The 21,542-nt window shown below is 41.1% G+C and overlaps 3 protein-coding genes across 3 annotated transcripts in view; 2 read left to right on the top strand and 1 right to left on the bottom strand.

Annotated features, from left to right (window-relative positions):
* The window catches only part of LOC136423441 (anosmin-1-like), a 62,568-nt gene extending 59,294 nt beyond the window's left edge, over nucleotides 1-3,274 (top strand). The window contains exons 9-14 of the mRNA XM_066411584.1: nucleotides 36-170; nucleotides 576-691; nucleotides 1,151-1,439; nucleotides 1,721-1,833; nucleotides 2,206-2,344; nucleotides 2,896-3,274. Coding sequence (XP_066267681.1) covers nucleotides 36-170; nucleotides 576-691; nucleotides 1,151-1,439; nucleotides 1,721-1,833; nucleotides 2,206-2,344; nucleotides 2,896-3,179 — 1,076 coding nt within the window. The 3' untranslated portion in view covers nucleotides 3,180-3,274. The remainder of the gene's footprint in view (nucleotides 1-35; nucleotides 171-575; nucleotides 692-1,150; nucleotides 1,440-1,720; nucleotides 1,834-2,205; nucleotides 2,345-2,895) is intronic.
* Nucleotides 3,275-7,607: 4,333 nt separating this feature from the next.
* On the bottom strand, nucleotides 7,608-10,776 carry LOC136423439 (ankyrin repeat domain-containing protein 39-like). Its single transcript, XM_066411582.1, has 3 exons — nucleotides 10,485-10,776; nucleotides 9,746-9,952; nucleotides 7,608-9,150 (listed from the first exon to the last, which is right to left on the bottom strand). Exons 1-3 carry the CDS (start codon nucleotides 10,674-10,676, stop codon nucleotides 9,007-9,009), a joined length of 543 nt encoding a protein of 180 aa, XP_066267679.1. The 5' UTR covers nucleotides 10,677-10,776; the 3' UTR covers nucleotides 7,608-9,006.
* A 25-nt stretch (nucleotides 10,777-10,801) lies between these two features.
* On the top strand, nucleotides 10,802-21,145 carry LOC136423440 (double-strand break repair protein MRE11-like). Its single transcript, XM_066411583.1, has 17 exons — nucleotides 10,802-11,333; nucleotides 12,126-12,163; nucleotides 12,473-12,573; nucleotides 13,005-13,165; nucleotides 13,638-13,725; nucleotides 13,943-14,199; nucleotides 15,059-15,252; nucleotides 15,716-15,879; nucleotides 16,260-16,340; nucleotides 16,863-16,986; nucleotides 17,468-17,592; nucleotides 18,028-18,195; nucleotides 18,706-19,033; nucleotides 19,661-19,725; nucleotides 20,151-20,212; nucleotides 20,340-20,403; nucleotides 20,903-21,145. The coding sequence occupies exons 1-17, from the start codon at nucleotides 11,311-11,313 to the stop codon at nucleotides 20,954-20,956; spliced, it is 2,097 nt and encodes a 698-aa protein (XP_066267680.1). The 5' UTR covers nucleotides 10,802-11,310; the 3' UTR covers nucleotides 20,957-21,145.
* The last annotated feature ends 397 nt before the right edge of the window (nucleotides 21,146-21,542 follow it).

Genomic DNA, 21,542 nt, shown 5'->3' with positions numbered 1-21,542 from the left:
TGTTTGGGCTGACAGGATTAATTTTTTCCTTCCAGAGTTGCCGCCAACGCCGCCCAACCCGATGATCCTGCGGCTGCACTCCCCCAGCGTGGTGCGGAACCTGTCCATACAGGAGCCGTTCTTCCACCACGACAGAGTCAAGGCCAAGGTCTACTGGGGTCTACCTGAAGGTGAAGGTCAAATTTCTAACAGCTTGTTAAAGTCTACTGTTTATCTTAAAGAAGGAGGTACCGTTTTTGGTTGTGTTAGTGTGTTCGCATCTATAACTTTATTTTTAACATTTAGATAGATTTATATGAATATTGATATGTTGGTAGTTATTGAGGTCCCGAAGAAACATGGCGATTTTGGGTGTCCTAGTAGTATTTTCAGGTACTGCAGTTTTGTGTTTCCGCATGTTTGTGGTCAGCATAACTTTAGAACCTCCGGATGGATTGTGATGATATTTGGTTTGTGGGTAGATGTTGGGAAGACAAATGTCAAGGTCGATTATGAGGGTCCTGGTACTTTCCTTGGTACTGCAGTAGAACTTTTTTGTATCTTTTATCCTGGCTAAATGTTGCTGTCCCTCTCAGGTGAAACGCACAAGTCTGTGACCAAGTTCATGCTGCGGTGGGTTCCAACGGTGTGTGGGGACGGGTACAGCGGGGACGGAACACTTCTCAGCAGGATTAAGGAGGCAACCACTCATGTAAGTACTCTGGGGATTTTGTATGCTCTGGAATTGCAGCTTGCAGTTTTCTTACACATGACTCCTAGGTTTTACCTCTGAAATCATCAACTGAAGTAAATGAAACAGTGATCGAAGCATGATCTGACCATCCTTACATGTATCTAATAGTATGTAGCATGGTTATGTCCTTGGTTACTGACACTTAAGTTAGAGACACTGGAATGGAATATGAACACTTAAAAAAGATGATGCTTGACAGGGCAATGTGGAGTGAAATATGTACTTCTTGTTTGGGCCCCGGCTGATACAGGACGATAGATAGAGGCCAATGAATAGATAAATAGATGTCCTTGGTGCTGAATGAAACTCCATTGGAAGACTGACCACATGAAATTCCTACTTGTCTTATATTGTGTAGCAAGGTGATTTTGAAAATGCAATTTCCCATGTAAAGATTGTCATGTTTTTTATCTGTAGAATCTTGACTTTGACATCTACGACCTGAGGTTCGACTGTCACTACGAGGTCAGAGTTCACGCTGTGTCGTCAGAAGGGGTGATGGGGAAGGAGACGGGGATCCATTTCTACAGTCCGCCGTGCCGCGAGATCAGGATCAGGGGGCGGCAGAGGCCAGACTGTCCAACACCGGCTCCGGATGTTCCCCAGCAGCCCCAGAACCTGTCCTTTGTGTTCTTCATGGCGGACGGGAATGTGACGGGACAGTTCAAATGGAGGATGCCCGTTCAGTCCGACAAACCAGTCACAGGTGGGTCGACTGTCACAAAAGAATCCATCACATTCATCGAAAAGAGTAGGGTCTAGTCTGGTGGATTGAAACCTTGTAGTCCAAATGAGGTAACTATTGGGATTGTTCCTGAGTAGCCTTCATAACGCCATTCTCCTATGGCAGAGCCGAACCCGTGTTTTTCTCCTTTGGGTGATGTAAAAAAAAATGCCCAGACTCTGTCTCGTTACAGTGTTACCGGTATATGTTGTCAGCTGTGCACTTTTTCTCTGGTTAATGTGTGGATATTTTTGTTTTCCCAGGTTTCCGTGTGATGTGGGGAGAGCAGGTCACCCCTTCCAAAGGCGTCCCCCCTGGGCTACCCCAGGCCCCTGTCATAGACAGGACCAGTGCAAAGGCAAAAATGCTGCCCAAGGTGAGACAGTCGTAGACTGAGTACTGTTTTTGTTTGTGTGTTGGCACCTATAACTCAAGATCCTTTTGAAAGATTTGTTTGGATTCTGGTATGTATGTAGGTATTGAGGTCTCAAAGAAACATGGCGATTTTGAGCCCCCTAGCATTGTTTTCAGGTACTGTAGCATCATAGGCCGACACCCCCTTCCTGAAAGTAGGGCGGTATAGCCCATGGATATCTGGTCAGCCAGACAAATGACCCCTTTTGGGAGATCATCCTTTTCTTGTTAATGACTGGGCTTGTTTCATTGACAACATTTTTGGCGACACCTCAGGGCTTGGGCTAATGAAGTGACATTAAAATGTATTCCTTCCTTGTTTCCCCTCCTACAGGACCAGTTTACCCACCTGATCCAGGGTTTGACCCCAGGCCGACCTTACGTGCTGCAGGTTCAGGCGCTGTCGGAGGTCGGAGGGGGAGCCATGGCGCAGCTCGAGTTCACTGTTCCTCCCATCAGGCAACAGTCCAACTGTAAGTGCTTTCCTTGTACTCTGTAGTAGTGGTGTAGGTGTGGTGCAACGGTTAGAGCGTTGGACTCAAGAACCAATAGGTCCTGGGTTCGATGCTCATCATGCCCTGATGTTGTGCCCTTCGGAAAGGCAATTTTCACGACCTTCCCCGGCGGTGGACGGGTGGAGTGACGCCCACCGAGCCTCTTTGGCTAATCTGTCTAATAGTGTGCCAAAAAACGCTGTACGAATTTGGTGCACTGATGTGCCAACATCTAGCACATTTGCCACCAAGAACCCTACAATAAAAATAACATAATAAATTTGTAGTAGTCTCTGATATCATCTTATCTCATCTTTCCCCACAGGTGGTTTATAAACTAGTTTGGAGTGTTCACACTCTAAAAATTCAATCGTTTCGAGACTTTCTGAACCACTGCGATGATTGAAACGGTTAGATTTTTTGAGTGTGAACGAGGTCTAACTATTTGACCACTGGGGCACCTCAATGTTTTTCAATGGTTATTCATGAATCAGTCTGATTTCTGACAACTTGCTCTTCTTCCTTTACAGTTATCCCTCCTATAGGGAGACCGTCATACGCAGAGGAGTGGGAGAGAAAATTCCAGGGCTACAACTCCGACCTCTTCCAAGACGACGAGAGAAGAAACGCCGTCTCCCCGCAGAGCACGGCTCGAACAAGAACGGCGCCATCTTGGGCGCTACAAGACCCGGGGAGCGAAACAAAGAGCAACCCCCGTTCCACCGCACAGTCGTTAAGATTGTGTTGGGTCACAGTACTGCTGTGCTCCTTTACAATTGTTGCATTAACTACAACAGGACTCTCTTGTTTGTAAATACTTAATGTGTACTGTAAATAGAACGTAATTAGTAAAAAACGATAATTAAGATGGTGAGTGTTCCAGAGAGGCCACGAAAGGACGGTTTGTTGTGTGTCAGATCTAGAACAAGCTTCAACAGAGAGGTTTGGCTGTTAACAGATAGTGTTCTCTGAGGGTGTAAGGCCATAATGATTTGATTAATATATGGATGACATTCTCTTGACACCCAAAAAACTGATGAGAGCATGAAAAGAAAAAGTTTGGAAAAAAAGAAGCAATGCCTTCATTATGAAATCAGATGGTGTCAGAGAGGTTGAACAAATTACAAAATGAAAATGACTGAACACACAGAACACTGTATACCAGAGAGTGTCATCAATATAACCAAGTCACTGTGGCCTAACTGCAAATAAACAGTCCTTTGTTGGTTCTTCTCTGTACAATCTGTGATTGTCTGTGACATGCACAAACTGCTAGATGTATGCAGCTTTCTGTCATCCTTTTAAGATTCCGTTCATGACTCTGAATATGGGGACCGTTCTCTGAGGACACATTAAAGTCCTCAGAGATCATTTAAGGGTGGCTGCTGTATCACGACATGGTGCCAGTAGTTTGTGTATCATAGCTATAGTTTAGATGCAAAATTACACACTCAGGCACTGATGAATGCTACAACAGCCCCAAAGGATTGTGTTGTAGAATCTGACCAATCAAAATAGTAAAACAAAATAACCGCTTTTGGTTATTTTTCTACATCATAAGCTGAATCTACCTTTGTTACACTGCCCTACTACCTTATCATATTTATTACCTTCGCCGAGAAGGTTATGCAGAGGGTAGCGTTTGTTTGTTTGTCTGTCTGTTTGTAGTGGCACAGCATAACTCGAGAATGCCTTGATGGATTGTTTTGATATTTAGTATGTTGGTAGGTTTTGATGAGACCTAAAAACGATTAGATTTCGGGCCCCCTAGCGACTTCTTACGGTACTGCAGCGGAACTTCCTGTTTTGATATCTCGTGTTCCGGACATGCTATGGAACTTATTTTTGAGTGGTAGATAGATCTTCGGACAGAGAGTAAGTGGTGTGGGTTTGGGCCCCCTAGCGGCTTTTTTTGGAACTGCAGGAGCAGGTTTTGCATCTGACTTTGAAAGGTAATAACTCAAGAAGGGCTTGATGGATGGTAATGATTTTTGGTAGGTAGATAGCTTGAGTGATGATGTCCATGATTACACAATCTTATGCAAATCAGTATCTAATTTGCATAATTAATGAGGAAAGTTTATACATCCGCCAAATTCCATAATAGGACTCTGAAACATGTGACATATGTAATTGAGGAAGAGAAAAATATTAATTGATATGAACTATGCAAATGAAGACCTCATTTGCATAATTAATGAGAAAATACTATAACAAGATGGCCTTGATGGATGGTCATAATTTTTGGTATGTGGATAGCTTGTATGATGCTTAGTATGATTGGACAATAATTATGCAAATCAGATTCTAATTTGCATAATTAATGAGGTAACTTTAGAAATCCGCTTTGTTCCATGATATGACTATTCAAATTGTAACTGAGGAAGAGAGGACTGTTAATAGATAGAAAATATGCAAATGTGGGCCTAATTTGCATACTTAATGGGTAACTTGTATTATTCCACGCTGGCAAATGACGGCAATTTCATACATTTAATACTTCTTTTGTGGCATCGGGAAGTTATATGAATGTTAACATCGTTGAATCAAATTATGTTAATAAGGGCCTCTTCTGCATAATTGATGATAAATATTAGCATAGCCTTCTTTGCTAAGCTCATAATTTGTTAAGCTGATACTTTGGACATGTTATATTTGAAGACAATCAACTGGTATGATTTATTATTGATGAGAAACACTCCTAATACATCAGTCATAAAGGTTAAAATCATTTGGCGAAGGTATGAGGTCGTGGAACTCTAGTTGCATATGATGTTTGTTGTGTCATGAGAAATACAAACCGATTTCCATATTCAGAAAATTTTCAGTTATGGTACCAAAATTCTACAATACACTCCTTTAAAAGGGTCCTACAGATTCCATGCTTAGGTCATGAGTGGTAGTAAATAATGGGTGTGATTTGAAAGCTGACACATCGAGCAGTTGCTCCATGTCTGTTGTTCCTATTGTTTGAGCTGCCGTGTGCGTCAGGTGCACGCATGTTGCTGCACTACCTGTGTGCGATGGTTGTTGCAATAGTCAAGGCAGAAAACTGGTTCTATTTAATGACACCCTGTAACTTTCTCCAGAACCACACGTGTGAGGCCACACCAATTTGATTCTTTGGTTATTAAAAATAATTTAAACACAAAAAAATGATAACAAATTAAAGGAAAATGTCTTAGATTTACATGTAAGTCACAATATCAATGTCAAATTCTTGCCAAGATTAGGTACCTGACAAAATGAAGTCAGCGATGAAAAAAGTATAAAACTCCCTGTATCATTTGCAGATGATAAGCTTCATTCCATGAAAAAATGTTAACTGTAAATCAATGACGCTTTATTAGATAAGGTAGTCTATAACATGATGTTGTAAAGAGCTTTTTATAAAAAACAGAAATAATGTTATATGTTTATCTCGGAAAACTGAAAAACTAAGAATCAAATAGGTGTGGACAGAAGGCAGTGGAACGTTTTAATGTCTTCCGTGAATTCTTTAAGAGTAAGTAAGAAAGGAAGTCCCACCATAAAAAGGACTGTTAAGCACAGACTCAATTATCTTGCGTGGACTGGAAACGTAGAGACAGTAAAACTGAAACCAGACAGTTCTAATCATGATATCAAATTATGATTACATAGCAAGTTATTAAAGAGAATAATACAATGATGTCAGATTTTTGCGTGTCATAGAAATCTGATGGTACCTGTATGCTTCTTGATTTAGAAAAGTTAATGCCATCCAAGTGAATAGGTTTTTTGTGTGTAACCGATACAAGAATTTAAAGTCCATCGCGTTGTCTTAAGGTACATTCAATCTCTGGTTATTTCCTATGTACATGTATCACTCAGTTATGTATTTATAACGACATTAGCAATTTCCCAAATGCATAGCTGTGGCAATTTTCTGGCATTTTCTTCAAAATTTCATAGCATTTATCCACTTTTCATGGCATTCCACCAAATTTCATTCCATTATCCAGAATGGTTTATAGAATATTTATCTCTACCAAAAACCAAAACCTTACATGTAGCAACATCTCTTAATTAGCTAATTTATGAATCAGGTTTTGGTTTCAGCATGTTTTAGACTAGATAGAATCCTTTTTGCTATTGTCATGCCAACTTGCCATGTTAGTCATGTCCCAAGGCCTCACGACCTGGACCGTAATGGTGCTATGTGTTCTTTTTAAGACTTAAGTCTTGCTACTTAAAGGAAATAAGCTATTACTTAGAGCATCCAGCTCCTTGCTGTAAGCATCTAATTTAGTACTACTGCAGCTATGGCCGTACTCCTACACCAGCATTCGCTTCAGCTCATTTAAGCCTTTCCAGCCAAGCTGAGGGTAATTTTGCTGTCGCTCGTAAAATAGCAATCACAGAACCATTCGTAAGGTGCCAATTTCAAGGCTCCGCGCTTAATACAATCCTCTTAGAAAGGGCTGCCAGTTTACTCTTACTGGTAGTTTTACTACATCGTCTTTATGCCGGCTCACGCCTGCCGCGGAGCACGATTTATGGCGGCTATTTGCGAGGGCTTTAAGTTGGTGGCCCAAGCATTTTCAAGGGTAAACATGTAGATCATGACAGCAAATATGGCTGGCTTACTGCTTCATTTGTTGTACATCACGCTCTGCATTGTGAAACTTGCCGAGACAAAGCGTTAAGTAAATGATTGTGTATAACACAAGCACACTGGGGGTCTAGACCACTAGATTATTCTCCTTCCTACTTAGTATTCTGTTCAAGACCAGGCTTACGTCCCGTCATACATTGATTGTAGTTAGTTTATGTCCAATACATTCAGCTTTTGTGGTGTTGCACTTTTTATCTGCAAGGTTATGGAGTATAAAATTACTTTGTGTACAACGTTGCCCTTTATTGATCATTTGAGGTGCTTATTTTTCTGAAAGTTAGTTGGATCTATTTGGCTACAAATTGCCTGTTCCGACATAATATTGTCACTTCCCTAGATCACATTCCATTAAGTAGTGCGTAAGGAGCAGTTAGAAAATGGTATTTCAGGAGGATGCAAGTACGCAGCTAAAGAAATAACTATCTTATGACCACGTGCCAAGCTTTGCCGTTTGCTTGCTACTGCTATGTATTAGCACTATCGGTGCACAGGATAGTCAAGATATACCAGAAGTCTTGACTTTAATGATAGTAATTATTGTGACAAAAATAGGTCATATTTTGGGAAATTTAAGAATTTTCTGCTTTTATTACTCACGAAAGGTACAGTATTTTTAGTTGTTACAGTTTTTGTTTCCATCTTTTATGTCATATCACAAACTTGAGGCTGACAGCAACATTTCTGTGAAGACTTCATGCAGTACTCGAAAGTTGTTTTTATTTTGGTTTGCATTTTGTTTTTTGTTTGTTTTCTATTTGATTTACATTTTTTGCTCCCATTGTTGTGAATTTTATTTTCTACTCTTTTGTTGGAAGCCAATGATTTTGTAGACATGTGTTTTTGTTCTCAATGCAGTTGTGAGTATCGAACATCTAAATCATGTGACCAATTCCAGTAAAATTTTTTCTCATTCAGTGCACTAGATAAATACAAGACTAGCTTGAAGGTAAAGATAAAGACATTGTAGTGTTAAGACAAGGTACTTTATGTAGTATACATGTACCTCAAGTGGTGAAATAGAAGTAAAATGCTCTCAATTTAAAATAGCTGTAAACCGGTAGTTAAGTAAGTGCAGTATTTAGCAATGCAAACCATGGCCCACTACTGTTGGGTCCTTAAGAACCTTGTTGCTATGTACTGGTTGTTAACTTATGTTTGTCAAAGATGTAATATGTAATGTGTTTCTTCTGTGTTTCTGTATAAAAAGGCACAACTTTTGTACCTCTTACTTTGTACAATCTGTATATAAGGATTCCGAATAAATCGACCAACACGTTCAAAGTGCGAGCAACATTTTTTTGCAGCATATCATAGATTCTAATGTTATGTTTATATTATTCATTGGTGAACATTGTAAAATCTTGAACTTTCTTTAAGCAATCTTACTAAGATATCTGAATTCAGACAAATTTACTACTCTCAGCTAGGTTCAGATCAAACTTTGTAAATAAATTTATAATGAAGAGTGACGAATACAAAAGGAACTGCATGCCTTCTTCCATGAGCTGTAGTGAGCTATTCTAATTCACTGGGTTATCATAGCTGGCCCACTCTTATTCAACGTTAAGTGTTGTCGTTAAATGATGTGAAGCGTAATTGTCGCTTTAATTTAACGTATCGCCTTGTTTGTTATCCCGAATTAATCTTCAAGCGTTACTGAAAATCATTTGTTTAAGAGTCAAATGCCAGATGGCTTCAAAATCAGAATGGAGCGTCTAGTTGTGTCTGTGTTTGCAGACTAGTTTTGCAAGACATGTACACCATGAATACAATGGAACAATCCAATAAAAACATTCCCCAAACCTGCCGCAATAACAATTTACCATTAACAGCCCTCCTGAAGTTACCGTTAATAAACATAGCCCTGATCCCCCCATGTAGACCCTCCTACAACAAGAAGTGGCAATGTCCCTTTTTGTACAGCTGTAATGGAGTACATGTATGTCTTTATACACGTAAATAGCACAAAACTTGAGAAGGCCCAAAAGACTGTATCAAGTCTTTGTCATGACAACAACTTGAGCATTTCCTGAGAGTCCCCAGGTACGTAGTTGACGGGCATTTTCCCTCTCTTATCTTCAACACTTCTGGTGTCTGAGGCAACTTGTAGTATAAGTCTGGAGACTTCAACATGGCCCCTCTCTGCAGACTGAGAGAGCAAGAACATTTGAGATCAAATTTAGAACTCTTTATATTTCTCAACACAAGTCTAATGCTATGCAAGGTTAAGATTATGAGGTTAGAGAGACGGTCTGAAAAGAAAATTAATTTTTGATCAGATGAGACAAAAACACAGAAAACAACAAGCTCTAAATGGTTAATCCTAACAACCCATGTGGGTGTTGCCATGAGTCATTCTGGCTGTCTACAACATTGGACCAAAGTCAAACCACTGGCTTCCAATTCTTCAAGTATCATATTACACCATTTCCACCTTACATTCTGGCAGGCTGCCATTGCGGACACACACAAAGACAAACAAACACACGAACTGATAACAATACCTCCATTTTCACTGAGAGGTAATTATCACACACACATAACTTGGGAAATAGACAATACAACACGTCAATGAAGGTTAGACATCCAGCCAAATGGCAGTTACTCAAGCAACTGGATATGATTTTGGAAACGGTCAGACATTTCAAGTAGCATCCACTACTTTTCGCCAGTTACACTGAGCAAGATTTCGAACAGCAGAAATTACGAATTGATATGCAAATAAAGTGAAGACAATACAACACCTTGTGAAGAGCATTTTTCCCATCCTCATCACACACGGCAGGGTTAGCTCTTTTCTTCAGCAACAACTTTACGACAGCTACATGTCCGCAGTAGGCTGCTCTGTGAAGTGGAGTTACTCCCCCTGACCTGGTCTGGCTGTTGGGGTCTGCCCCCCTCTGGAGTAGAAGGTCACACACCTCCAGGTGACCACTTCTCGAAGCATAGTGCTGAAAACAAGAGACAAAATGATAAATTACATTACATGCAGTAAAGTCAAACCAATGCTGCCCTACATGCCAGGAAGAATAAAGGGCAGTAATTTAATTAAGTAAGTAAAGCCAAACCGTACTTCCAATTCTCCAAGTGTCCTATAACACCACTTCCACATTACATGCTGCCACCACCATAATCTTAACAGGTCATTGATAATACCTAAAACGTTACATATTGTGGCCTGCATGTATTTTAGAGCATCACTGAGCTTCTGTTAGTGATATATTTTTACTCCAGCCAATGATGTAGCAATGGCACAACCAACACAACACTACTACGTATCACGAGCGACGCTTAGCAGCCGTTAGTAATACTGCAAGCCATGTGGACAAAATCCCCACCTATCATTGGTGCCGCCTAGCGGATGACAATCATGCTGCAGCATATAAATAACTCGCTGAAGGGTGCGATTTGCGACTAACGAACAGTATCAAGAGATGATTTGACTCGATACGATTTCACAGAAAACACCCCAGTACCCCGTACCAGAGCCGTGTAGCCGGACGAGTCCTGTGTGTTCGCCGCCGTGCCCCTGTCCAGCAGCCCGCGGACCCTCCCCTCTTCCCCGTCCCGAGCAGCCGCCCAGATCCCCCGCTCGAAGTCCAGCTCGTCCAGTGTCTGATGCACCGAGGCTGCAGTCGTCGCGTGGGAACACTCGTGGTCACCGTGATCACACATCTTAGATCAAATCGTGGTGATCAACATAAACAATCTGATATCAAATCTGACTACATGATCACCAACACGTTTGGACAGGCCTGGGTCCTCGAAAATCTGACATTCACTTTTAGCTGTTCAAAATTATAGTTTCTTATGCGCGTGAAACGTGGTGACAAAACCATTATTTATGAACAAACAAACATACTGAAGTCAAATATTTTAACCGTTTTTAATCGAAACCATTGACGAATAGTTTATGAGCTTATTTTGAGGTTAAAGCTCGACTAAAACTTTTGGCTAAACCCTTTAGACAGTAAACTTCTTACAATAGGCACCCCAATAATAATGTGCACATGGTGAAAATGGCGGGTATCGTTGATTTCAGGAACTACGCTGACATCGTAGTTCTGGCCATTTTAGCTACGATCGTGATCGCCTATATGAGTTACGTGTACTCCCTCTGGTAGTAGAAGACTCCAGGAGCTATATTTAACTTCATTATTATATGCCTTGTACACCACGTTAGATTTATTTAGGTTGCAAATTTTGGCTGCCCCCCTCCCCTCCAGAGTGACCACAGGTGTCAAAACGTCATCAAAACACAAAATTATAAGAGTTGAAAATTTCGGTTGTGTTGGATACTGCAAGCATCATGTCGACCCAGGAAGATGAAACGTAAGTATGATTGTCCTACGATCTTCTATTTTACTTTGGAGTTTCTACTTCTTCACAAAACTGACTGTAAAAGTAACTCAACTTCATCACAAAAGTACAGAGGTCTGCATGCCTTTTTCCACGAGGCATAGTGACTAGTATATTAATTCACCGGTGATCGTAGCTGACCCGCTGTAATTCAACGTCAAGCATTGTTGGTACATTATATGGGAATGATTGGTCGCTTTAATTCCATGTAGCATGATATAAGCTAGTTCGGAGTTGTTACTACGCATGTGCAGTGTCAAAGGTGAAGGCCCCCAGACGTCAACAAAGCCAGTCGGGCGTTGTTATGCAAATCTAGACAGTTGTTATGCAAATCTAGACAATGTTCAGGCGAGCACTGTATACGAGCCGGGGGGCCTTCACCTTTGACACTGCACATGCGTAGTAGCAACTCCGAACTAGCTTATTTGTTAAAATACATTCATCAATATTGACAAATTATTCATATTTCGAAGTTTAATACTAGATTTCCCAAATGTCACAACAGAGCTTTTCTTTGTGTTGGTGTTCACAGACTAGTTTTGTCAAACACCCCATGAAACAGTCCAACGAAATCGTTCAGAAATCTTGTGCAGGAACAGTTAAACCGTTGCCGGTTGCAGAATTTTCTGTTAAGTACTAGTATTGCCCGGATCCCCCATGTAGACCCTCCTTTGATCTTCTGGTTTCACCAGGTAAACAGTAAACGTTACAGATCAATAAAACATGTTATTGTTTTCACTCTTCACCTTATAACTTCATCCTCAGATGGGATGATGATGAGAACACCATCAAGTTCCTGGTCGGTAAGTTGTTGATTTTCTCACTGGGCCTGACTTTTTGCTGGAAGGTGTAATCAGCCACTTTTATTTCATATGATTCGTTACTAGCAGTGTACCGCTTTAATTCAATAGCCTGGTATCCAAACTTATTATATTAGAGTCTCCTCTCCTATTTGCAGCTATAGTAGGTTTGGATACCAGGTTATTAATTCAATGCTTTAATTGAATGCTGTCAATGGGTGGTTGAATCTTACTTGAATGTGGTGAACCTCCTTTGGCACACCTGTATCCTCACCTGTATCCTCACCTGTATTCTCACCTGTGTCCCACCAGCCTCTGATGTTCACCTGGGCTATGCTGAGAAGGATGCCAAGAGAGGCCATGATTCCTTGGTTGCATTTGAAGAAGTCTTACAGATTGCCAAGAAGGAGCAGGTAGTTATTTCATACTCATAGGTTTTTTTTTACTACTTCTGATGCTCTGGAATGGGAGATTGGTTGAATTGCCTGTTTTAAACTCATAATAAAAGTGCAAAAGTATTGCAAACACTATAGCAGTATGTTTGCATTAGCATCTGTTTAAAGTTGTCTTACGTTTAACCAAGGGAGTCATTGTTCTGAAAACTTAACTCTATTCTAAACTTGGAAAAACGGTAGTCGATAAGATGAGCCTGTAATGTCCCTCAGAATTTGACCAAGTGAATCCATATTTTGATTGTAGTATCATGAATTTCTAACAATTTTTCAGATTATGCAAGTTGCCCCAAGTTCATTTTGCTTGATTTATCGAGGCCTATATTAGAATACAATTAAAAGTTTTACAGATATCCTGGCCAGATAAACAGATGGCATGTTTCCTCCTGCAGGTTGACTTCCTCCTGCTAGGTGGCGACCTGTTCCATGAGAACAAGCCATCCCGTAAGGTCCTGCATGGCTGCATGTGTCTGCTGAGGCAGTACTGCATGGGGGACCGGCCGTGCCAGCTGGAGTTCCTCAGCGACCAGTCGGTCAACTTTGGCCACAGCAGGTATGTTAAGGTCAAGGTCTGATCAAGAACTAATGTACCAGGTTGGGATGTTGGAATCTGGAACTGATGTTCTTTCAGTTCTCTGTTTGAGGACTCCGGATTTTGTCATCTACTGGCACATTTCCCATTGAAATGTGTGTTTTCTCATTTTGGTATGATAAAAAAAAATACAACACAGTGTATTCCGCATCATCCTTGGTGGAAGCTCTCCCATGGATGAAACACACTGTTTTGTCTTCTCTATGTTCATTACAGACAAGCCTTATTGCTTTTCACTAAATGTTAGATTTCATCAGTAATCAAGAAAGAATGCCCTAGAACGTAAGTGAAATCTTCACCTGGGTCAGATAGCTGATGAAGACCCGAGAGATTCGGTCGAAAATTCGGGTGAGTGAACTTTCTTTTAGTTGGAGAACAGTTTATTTCTCATTACATGTATTAACATCTGCTCTTGTTAATGTTTGTACCACAGGTTTCCGTTTGTGAACTACGAGGATCCAAACCTGAACGTCTCACTCCCAGTGTTCTCCATCCATGGTAACCATGACGACCCTGCTGGGGTAAGAACACTCCTATCACTTCTACAACCACACTCAAGAATTCCACACGACATATTTTCCCTTTTTTTATATTTTCTTGTCATGTCTGGAGCAGAACAATAATTCCTTTTATTTCTAAATCAGGAGAAAATCAATGCGCACGTAGATGTTGTCCATAAGATTTACTTTTATCACTGTCATCTAAGGGCAAATACTGACTAGAACTATTTTTCTTTAGTCAGGGAATCTGTGTGCATTGGACATCCTGAGTGCCGCGGGGTTAGTCAACCATTTTGGGCAGCACCCGAGCCTGGACCACGTGGAGATGACTCCGATGCTGCTCCAGAAGGGCAGGACGAAACTGGCGCTGTACGGGCTGGGGTCCATCCGCGACGAGCGGCTCCACCGGATGTTCGTCAGGAAGTCCGTCACGATGCTGCGGCCGCGCGAGAATCAGGACGAGTGGGTCAACATCCTGACCTTTCACCAGAACAGGTCAGGGGTCACTCGTGTGTCAATGTGTCCAGATTGTACACATATATGTACAAACCATACATGTACCTATTGTTGAGATGGTGCATACTTTCCAGTCCAGAAAGATACTCATATATAATATATCTGTCCTCTTTATACTCATTTCATTCATTAAGTTTTATTTCATTGGTACAGTTTTTTTCTCATTTTCCAAGGGACTGATACATTATCAAAAGTAGTGGATGCGATAAACTGGCTCTAACATACTCTGACCAAGTACTGGATTTTATGTTCAAACTTTCTGTCTTCTCTCTCTGTCATCTCATCTTGATGTCCTTGTAGCTGTCTCTGAAATGTTGAAACCTTGTTTTTCTGTGCCTCAAGGAAGCCTTCATCCTCATCAAGGTTTGTGACTAAAATTAAAAGTCTAGTGCAGGGCTAACTGAAGAGGGTAACTAGCCAGGCACTTAACAATTTGATAGCCTGAATTTTCTAGTATCTTTTTGCTGTACAAAGCTTGAATCTGCACATGTATTTCTTAAGGTTGGAATAATTTACATTTTTGTGTTGAAAATTAACGCCAGTTCAGGGGCAAGGGATACCATACCAATGATTAAGCAATCACTTTTATGAACATAGAAGAATGATTACTTTGTTTTATTTTGAAAAATTTCCCTGTAAGTGTAATTTCCCAGAGTAAAGCATGGCAAGAAGAACTACATTCCTGCGGTTGATTGTGTGTGTGTTTGTAGCTATAACTCACGACCCCTTTTATGCATCTGTATGTACTTTGACATGTCGTCTGCAAGTAGCGAGATGATGCATGTTGAGTTTTGGCACCGTAGCAGTATTTTTTTGTTTGGAAAAATCCCACCTCCAGAGTGAAGCATGGCGAGAAGAACTACATTCCGGAACAGTTCCTGGACAGTTTCCTGGACCTGGTGGTCTGGGGGCACGAGCACGACGCCCGCGGTCTGGAGCGGAACGACGTGCAGGACTTCATCGTGCTGCAGCCGGGAAGCACCGTGGCAACGTCCCTGGCCGAGGGGGAGACGCTTCCTAAGTATGTACAGAGTTTTATGAAATAAAAAAATTGGAAAGGGGAGCATTGCAAGGAAGTGGAGTGACAAAGTGGGGGATGGTGTTGAAAGGGAGGTTTCCACCTTCCACGGTGTGGAGTCGCATAGAAATGTAACTTAAAATGGGACATTCTAAGGCTTCCTGTGGGGCAAAATTACTGTCAGACAGGTCACAGTTGAATACTGTGGTCAGTTGAGGCCAAGTAGCATCCCTGGTCAATCAGAATTTTATGCTTGTCAGTGAATATGCTCCCCTAGGTAGGGGGGTGCATGGTTACATCATGGGCGTGCAGTACCCCTCTTTAGAGAAAAAAAAGACTGTACAGTAAATTAAAACTGGAAGGAAAATGAAGTAGGCAGTTAATTTTTTTTTTATGTCTAAGAATTGGCTGTAAGAGGAAACATATTGCTGCTGAAGATTGCCTCTTTAGTTTTCCCTTTGTCACCCCCCAGAAAAGCATTCCTGGTACGAGTGAAGCCCTCCAGGAAGATGAAGTTTGAGGCGATCCCCCTGCAGACGGTCCGTCAGTTCTACCTGAAGGACATCGTGCTTGCGGACACGACCCTCGACCCCAACGACCCCGAAGCGGCAGAAAAAATAGCAGCGTTCTGCCAGGAGAAGGTGTGATGTGAAAAATTCTTCCTCAACAGTTTTGTTTGCTTGTAGTTGGCCATAATCAGCCTTCTGTTGTTATCCCTGAATTAGATGTTTAAAAGGCTAAAATGTTCAATAACAGCTTAAAAGATCAACTCTATACCTGTTGGACTACAAATCTTGCTCAGTGTAACTGGATGCTACATGTACCTGAAACGTCTGTTTCCTTTTGCTTGTCTGCATAACTGTTACCTTGCTTGTCTTACCTGGAGATCTAACCATCGTAGACATAGAAGATCTTTGATTTCTTGTTTAATTTGTGTATGTGTGCTTTATGGTCAAAGTCTTGATTATACCTGTTCAATATACTACAGTAAAGAGCTACAACAAGTGGTGAATAATTTCAGGTGGAAGAGTTGCTGTGTCGGGCAGAAGAAGAACACACAGGAAACAAGAGACAGCCCAAGGAGCCGCTCATCAGACTCAAGGTAGAGCAAGAGTAAACACAGTGGAGAAAAGTGGCTCTTTTTCCATTTCAAGCTGTTTTGATTCCAATGTTACAAGCTACCTCCTGAAAGTACAGCCTACAGCCAAACTAGTCTATAGTAACCACTCAAGGGACTTGGTCATAGTAGACATGTGGTCACTAAAGACTGGATTCTTAATGTGTGGGTCAGTGGGAAAAGTAGCATTTGTCAGTTTGTAGCCATACCACCAAAAAGTGGCCACAATGGCCATTTGGTCCTTAAGTAGAGGTGACCACTAGTTAGGTTTGACTGCAGTCTAGTCTGAGTGAAGCAACTTTAGTACTAAAAGGTCATACAATTTCAAAATCTGAAGGTACTTAGTTAAGCTATTCTGTAAGTCCAGACATTGCAAATTTGATTCACTTATAGAATTTTCAGAAAAAGTACTTTTTTCTTCGTTTTTGTTTTATCTCATTCTAATTTCATATCAGAAAAGTACAAAATGATGCCTTTGACATGTTTTTCTCATGTTTCTGTCACCAGATCGAGTACAGCGGAGGGTTCCCGATGTTCAACACCAACAGGTTTGGTCAGATGTTCACCGACAGGGTCGCCAACGCACGGGAAATCATCCACTTCTACAGGAAGAAGGTTTATGAGAAGAAAGGTGAGTGTACAAGTCATTTCAATCTCTATTCTGTGTAATGTGTTCTGACATTGGGAAGTGCACAAGAAACAGTAGCACTACGTTACACCTAGTGTCTTACAATTTTGATCCTAGATAGAATTTTTTAGGTTTTAATCTCAATCTGATTGTTTTTGAGTTGTGGAGCTTAATTTGCAAGCAACCTGCAGTGAGTTGTAAATCATTCAGTGCTTGAAATGCTGTAAATTTTTACAATTGCTAGCAGTGGGTTTATTTTCAAGGTTTTCTTGGTGAAGTCCTGGAATATGTGTTTTGCAATGTATTAGTACTATACCACAGAATTGTTTCAACCCCAAACTTAAAACACCCACGAAAACCTCCTTTCCCCTTTTACTGCAAAATTACAGCCGGGCAACCTTATGGATATAAACAAATATGGCCAAAGCTCATCGACTGTGTGAAGGGCTAAACCATTTCAGGTCTTTTTTTGTGCCTTTTCCAGGTGGAGGTGGTGGGAAGGAGGAGAAATGGGAGGATGAGGACCTGACCACCATGATCCCGCGGGAGGCCCTGGACATGGCGAGGGTGGAAGACCTGGTCAAACGCTTCTTCGCAGAGGCTGAGCAGGTCAGTTTCATGATTCAAATTTGTTTTTATTTTTTGTTTTTTTTTGGGGGGGGGATTTATGGACATGGTCTGTGAGGCTGTTCAAAGGTACCTATTCTTGGACCTTTGACCTGACTGCCTGTCAGTGTGACAATATACAAGTTTGTGACTAAAAAGTATGTAAAGGTAAGGGGTTTTAGAAGGTCTTGTTGTCTTGTGTCTGTGTAAAATGGCCACATCTCCTGAGGGAGGCTGTATAAGGGTTCTAAGAACTGTGTCTTAATACAGATAGGCTGCATGTCCCTGTTGACAGAATGAATTGAGGGAGGCTGTAAAAGTTTTTAGAAGTCCTTTTTCTTCCATGTTTCTGTGCAGAATTGGCGTATGTCACTGTTAACCACAGAAGGCTGTGGAACAGTTTTTGATAGTTCTTGTTCCTACCTGTTTTCCCAACAGAATGGGCGCATGTCACTGTTGACGGAGAAAGGGATGGGGGAGGCTGTGAAGGAGTTTGTGGATAAAGAGGAGAAGGACTCCATCCAGGAGCTGGTGAAGTGGCAGGTGGAGAAGATGCAGAAACACCTGCGGGACAGGAAGGCAGGGGAGGAGAAGATCGAGGAGGAGGTAAGGATGTCTGTTTGTTTGTTTGTTTGTTTTGCATTACTGGAAAACTGCCTTTAGGCATAGCACACCAGTTTTGTACAGTATGTAAAGTCTGTGTAAGACTAGACTGTAAGGTTTGGTCCACTCACATCTGGATGGACCTCTATTGGTCCACAATTTGAACATGTTAAAGAACCAACCACACTTATCGAAAAGAGTAGGGATCCATCCCGGTGTCAGTGTTTCAAACTTACAGTCTGCATGGTCTCCGGGTTGACATCTGGAATAGGCAATACTGGTAGTAGCCTATTATGTCAATCCTTCCAAAAAAAAATCTGGAGCCACATAGTTCCCGTTTAGAGCTTTATTCAGCCTGTCAGACCGGTTTCACCAGTGAGCTTCAGTGAGCTTTAGTTCAGTGCCTGGAAGTTAACCAGTGAGCTTCAGTGAGCTTTAGGTCAGTGCCTGGAAGTGGTCCATGTGGCCTTGCACTGAGCAAACTCAGGTGAATAAAGAGTTGTTTTTCTGTAGATCCACCAGTTCCGCCAGGCATACCAGCAGCATGCAGAGGAAGAGGACGAAGACATCCAGCTCGCTTTTGAACGGTCGCGTTCCAAGCGTCCGGCTGACGACGACCGCTCGGACATCATGGACGACGACGATGATGACCTCAGTGACGAGGACCACCCGGCGCCGACTCGGGGGCGTGGCAGGGGACGTGGCAGAGGGCGTGGCAGGGGCGCGACCACTACGTCCAGAGGGAGGGGAGCGACCACTACGTCCAGAGGGAGGGGCAGCAGGGGGGGCAGAGGAGGGAGGGGGAAGAAAAGTGTGGTCACTGGTGGTTCTATTGTGGATGGTAGGAAACCTCACGTATTACTGATTTTTACCTGCATGAGAAATGGAGGTATTGCCTGGTTGCATGTTTGTGTTTCCGGAGTTTTAACTTGAGAACCTCTGAAAGGATTGTGATGGTATTTGGTATGAGGGTAGGTGACAGGATGGTCAGTGTCAATTTTGGGCCTCCTGGTATCTGGCTTTAGTACTGCAGCAGAACTTCTGCTTTATATATTGTTTGTCTTGGATATGCTGTGATCTTATTGTACTTGATATCTTGAATTCTGATTGCACTTGTTATTAAAGCTTAAGTGTACCAGAAACAAGCTTTTTTGCAAAAAAATGTCAGTAGTATCTTTTGCAAGATCATACACAGACTTTTTTGCTGAGCTGTGAACCATTTCCTCGATGGCTTTGACATCATATCTTTTGTTATACAATTAGTTAATTCCATGAATGCCAAAGTACACAATATATTCCATGAGGCTTTCATTCTGTTTGACTCTATGTACCGGTAGATGTATGCACGTGTACGCTAGTACAAATCTAGATGTAACATTCGCCTCACCCTTATGCCTTATTTTTTTAATCTTGGTAATTGGAAGAAAGATGGACTTATTACTTTTGTTATTTGCCTTGTATTTTTCAGCACTGCAAAATAGTTCCTCATCAAGATCTTCCCAGAGGGCCTCAGCTAAGCCTTCATATATGGAGGTAGGTGTTTTTTACTCTGTGAAAATGGAGGTGTTGATTTTGGTGTGTCTGTCTGTCTGTTTGTTTGTGTTGGTGTGTGTCCATAGTTATTTGAATACAGGAGTAGTGCAGGATGTGAGGGGGAAGATGTTTGGACACTGATGGGAAGTTAGTTCCAAAGTCCCAAAAATATCACAAAAGGCTATCTCATTTCCTTCCTTTGATTTTCCGTCTGTACATGAATTTCTTTTGCCTTATGGAAGCCAGTGGGAAATTGCATTAGACAGAATCAATGAGAAATCAAGAGTTAAATGTCCAACTTACATCTGGATATAACTTGCATGTCCAGTTAACTTATACCTGACAGTTTACACAAGTTCTGAAGTGGGTATATGTAAGTTTACAAAATGTAAGCTGTGTTGTGACATGGTTGTTATTTGTTCCAGATGTCAGATAGTGAGGAAGAAGACAGTGACAGAGGTTTTAACATGTCTTCAAAAAGCAAAGGGTAAATCATTCTAATTGACGTTTTTCTCACCAATAGATTTTTTTCTTTTTAACACTGCTAGTAGCCATATGACACCAAGTACTGATTTTTTTAGGCATATATGCAAAATTATTTTTTCTCCACACAGAAATTCCAAGCCCAGAGGTGGGGCATCACAGAGAAAGGGAAGAGGCATTGCCTATGATTCTGAGGTAAACTTACATGTACTTTATATGTTTTAATCACTTTGAATTTTTGATAGCTTGTTTTTAATTGATGGTACAACTTTGGTGCATACATCATGTGTATCTGTAATCCTTTGGGTATAATTGTCTTCATCGATTTGGTATCTTCTTTGGAACATCAAATTGATCAAAGATCATGGCAGCATTATAGCATCTTTCAAAATTTTTTATTGGTAGACATTGAAACTTTCACAGTGATTTTGTTTTTTCTTCATTTAATTCATGACACCGGGAACATGTGTTTCTAATGTATCAATACTGCGCACTACAGAATTGTTTCAGCAAAAAATTCAGAACACTGCAGAAACCTTTTTCAGCCAAATAAATCCACTGCGAAAGTAGATGAATTTTCAGTACTCCCAGGATTCTTGTACAGAAATGTTTTATCTTCTAAGATTCTTACCAAGAAATATATGTTGGTGTTGCATTTGGAAATGTAACTTGCCCTCATGTTTTCCTTTGCCAGGACTCTGATGATGATCCTTTCACCATGCCAAGTGCAAAGAAGTCACGACGCTAACTGCTGCTAAACAACTGATACCAGACATGATAACCATGCAGTTTGGACACTATGATCGGTTACAGAAATGTATGCACAAATTTTATGTATGATCTGTAGGCAGCATTGGAACATACAGCAGGTCGGAGATAGTGCATTAGACAGAAAGTTTTTCACATAGATCATCTAAAGCTAACTTCGTTATCAAAATGACAAAAGAATTACAAGAATGAACTTGTATATGATAATGGCAGTCATTTGTATGTAAACATACATATTGTTGTTTAATGTTACAGACATGCTTCTGTTTGTATAAACAGTTGTGCTAAAAATTGTGCTAGATCATGTACCATTACGTACTGATTCCATTGTAGGTTATCTGTTGAAGTTTAGGTTTAATTATATTAATTTTGAACAAACTGTTTTGAGTCAATTTTTTCTAGGACAAGTTAGATACATTTGTAGAATTGAAGCCTGCAGTGTGAAATCTGTTAAGGAACACTGAACTACATCAAGGGGGTTATATGACTACATTTGTAACTAAGATGGCAAGGTGGTCTTGTGGTTGTTGACTTAGAATTTAAAGGTTCTAGCAGGCCCCAATATT

This window comes from Branchiostoma lanceolatum, chromosome 17 (assembly GCF_035083965.1).
Source record: "Branchiostoma lanceolatum isolate klBraLanc5 chromosome 17, klBraLanc5.hap2, whole genome shotgun sequence".
Lineage (NCBI taxonomy): Eukaryota > Metazoa > Chordata > Leptocardii > Amphioxiformes > Branchiostomatidae > Branchiostoma > Branchiostoma lanceolatum.
Note: the sequence above shows the minus strand (reverse complement) of the source record. Positions and strands in the feature narration are given on the sequence as shown.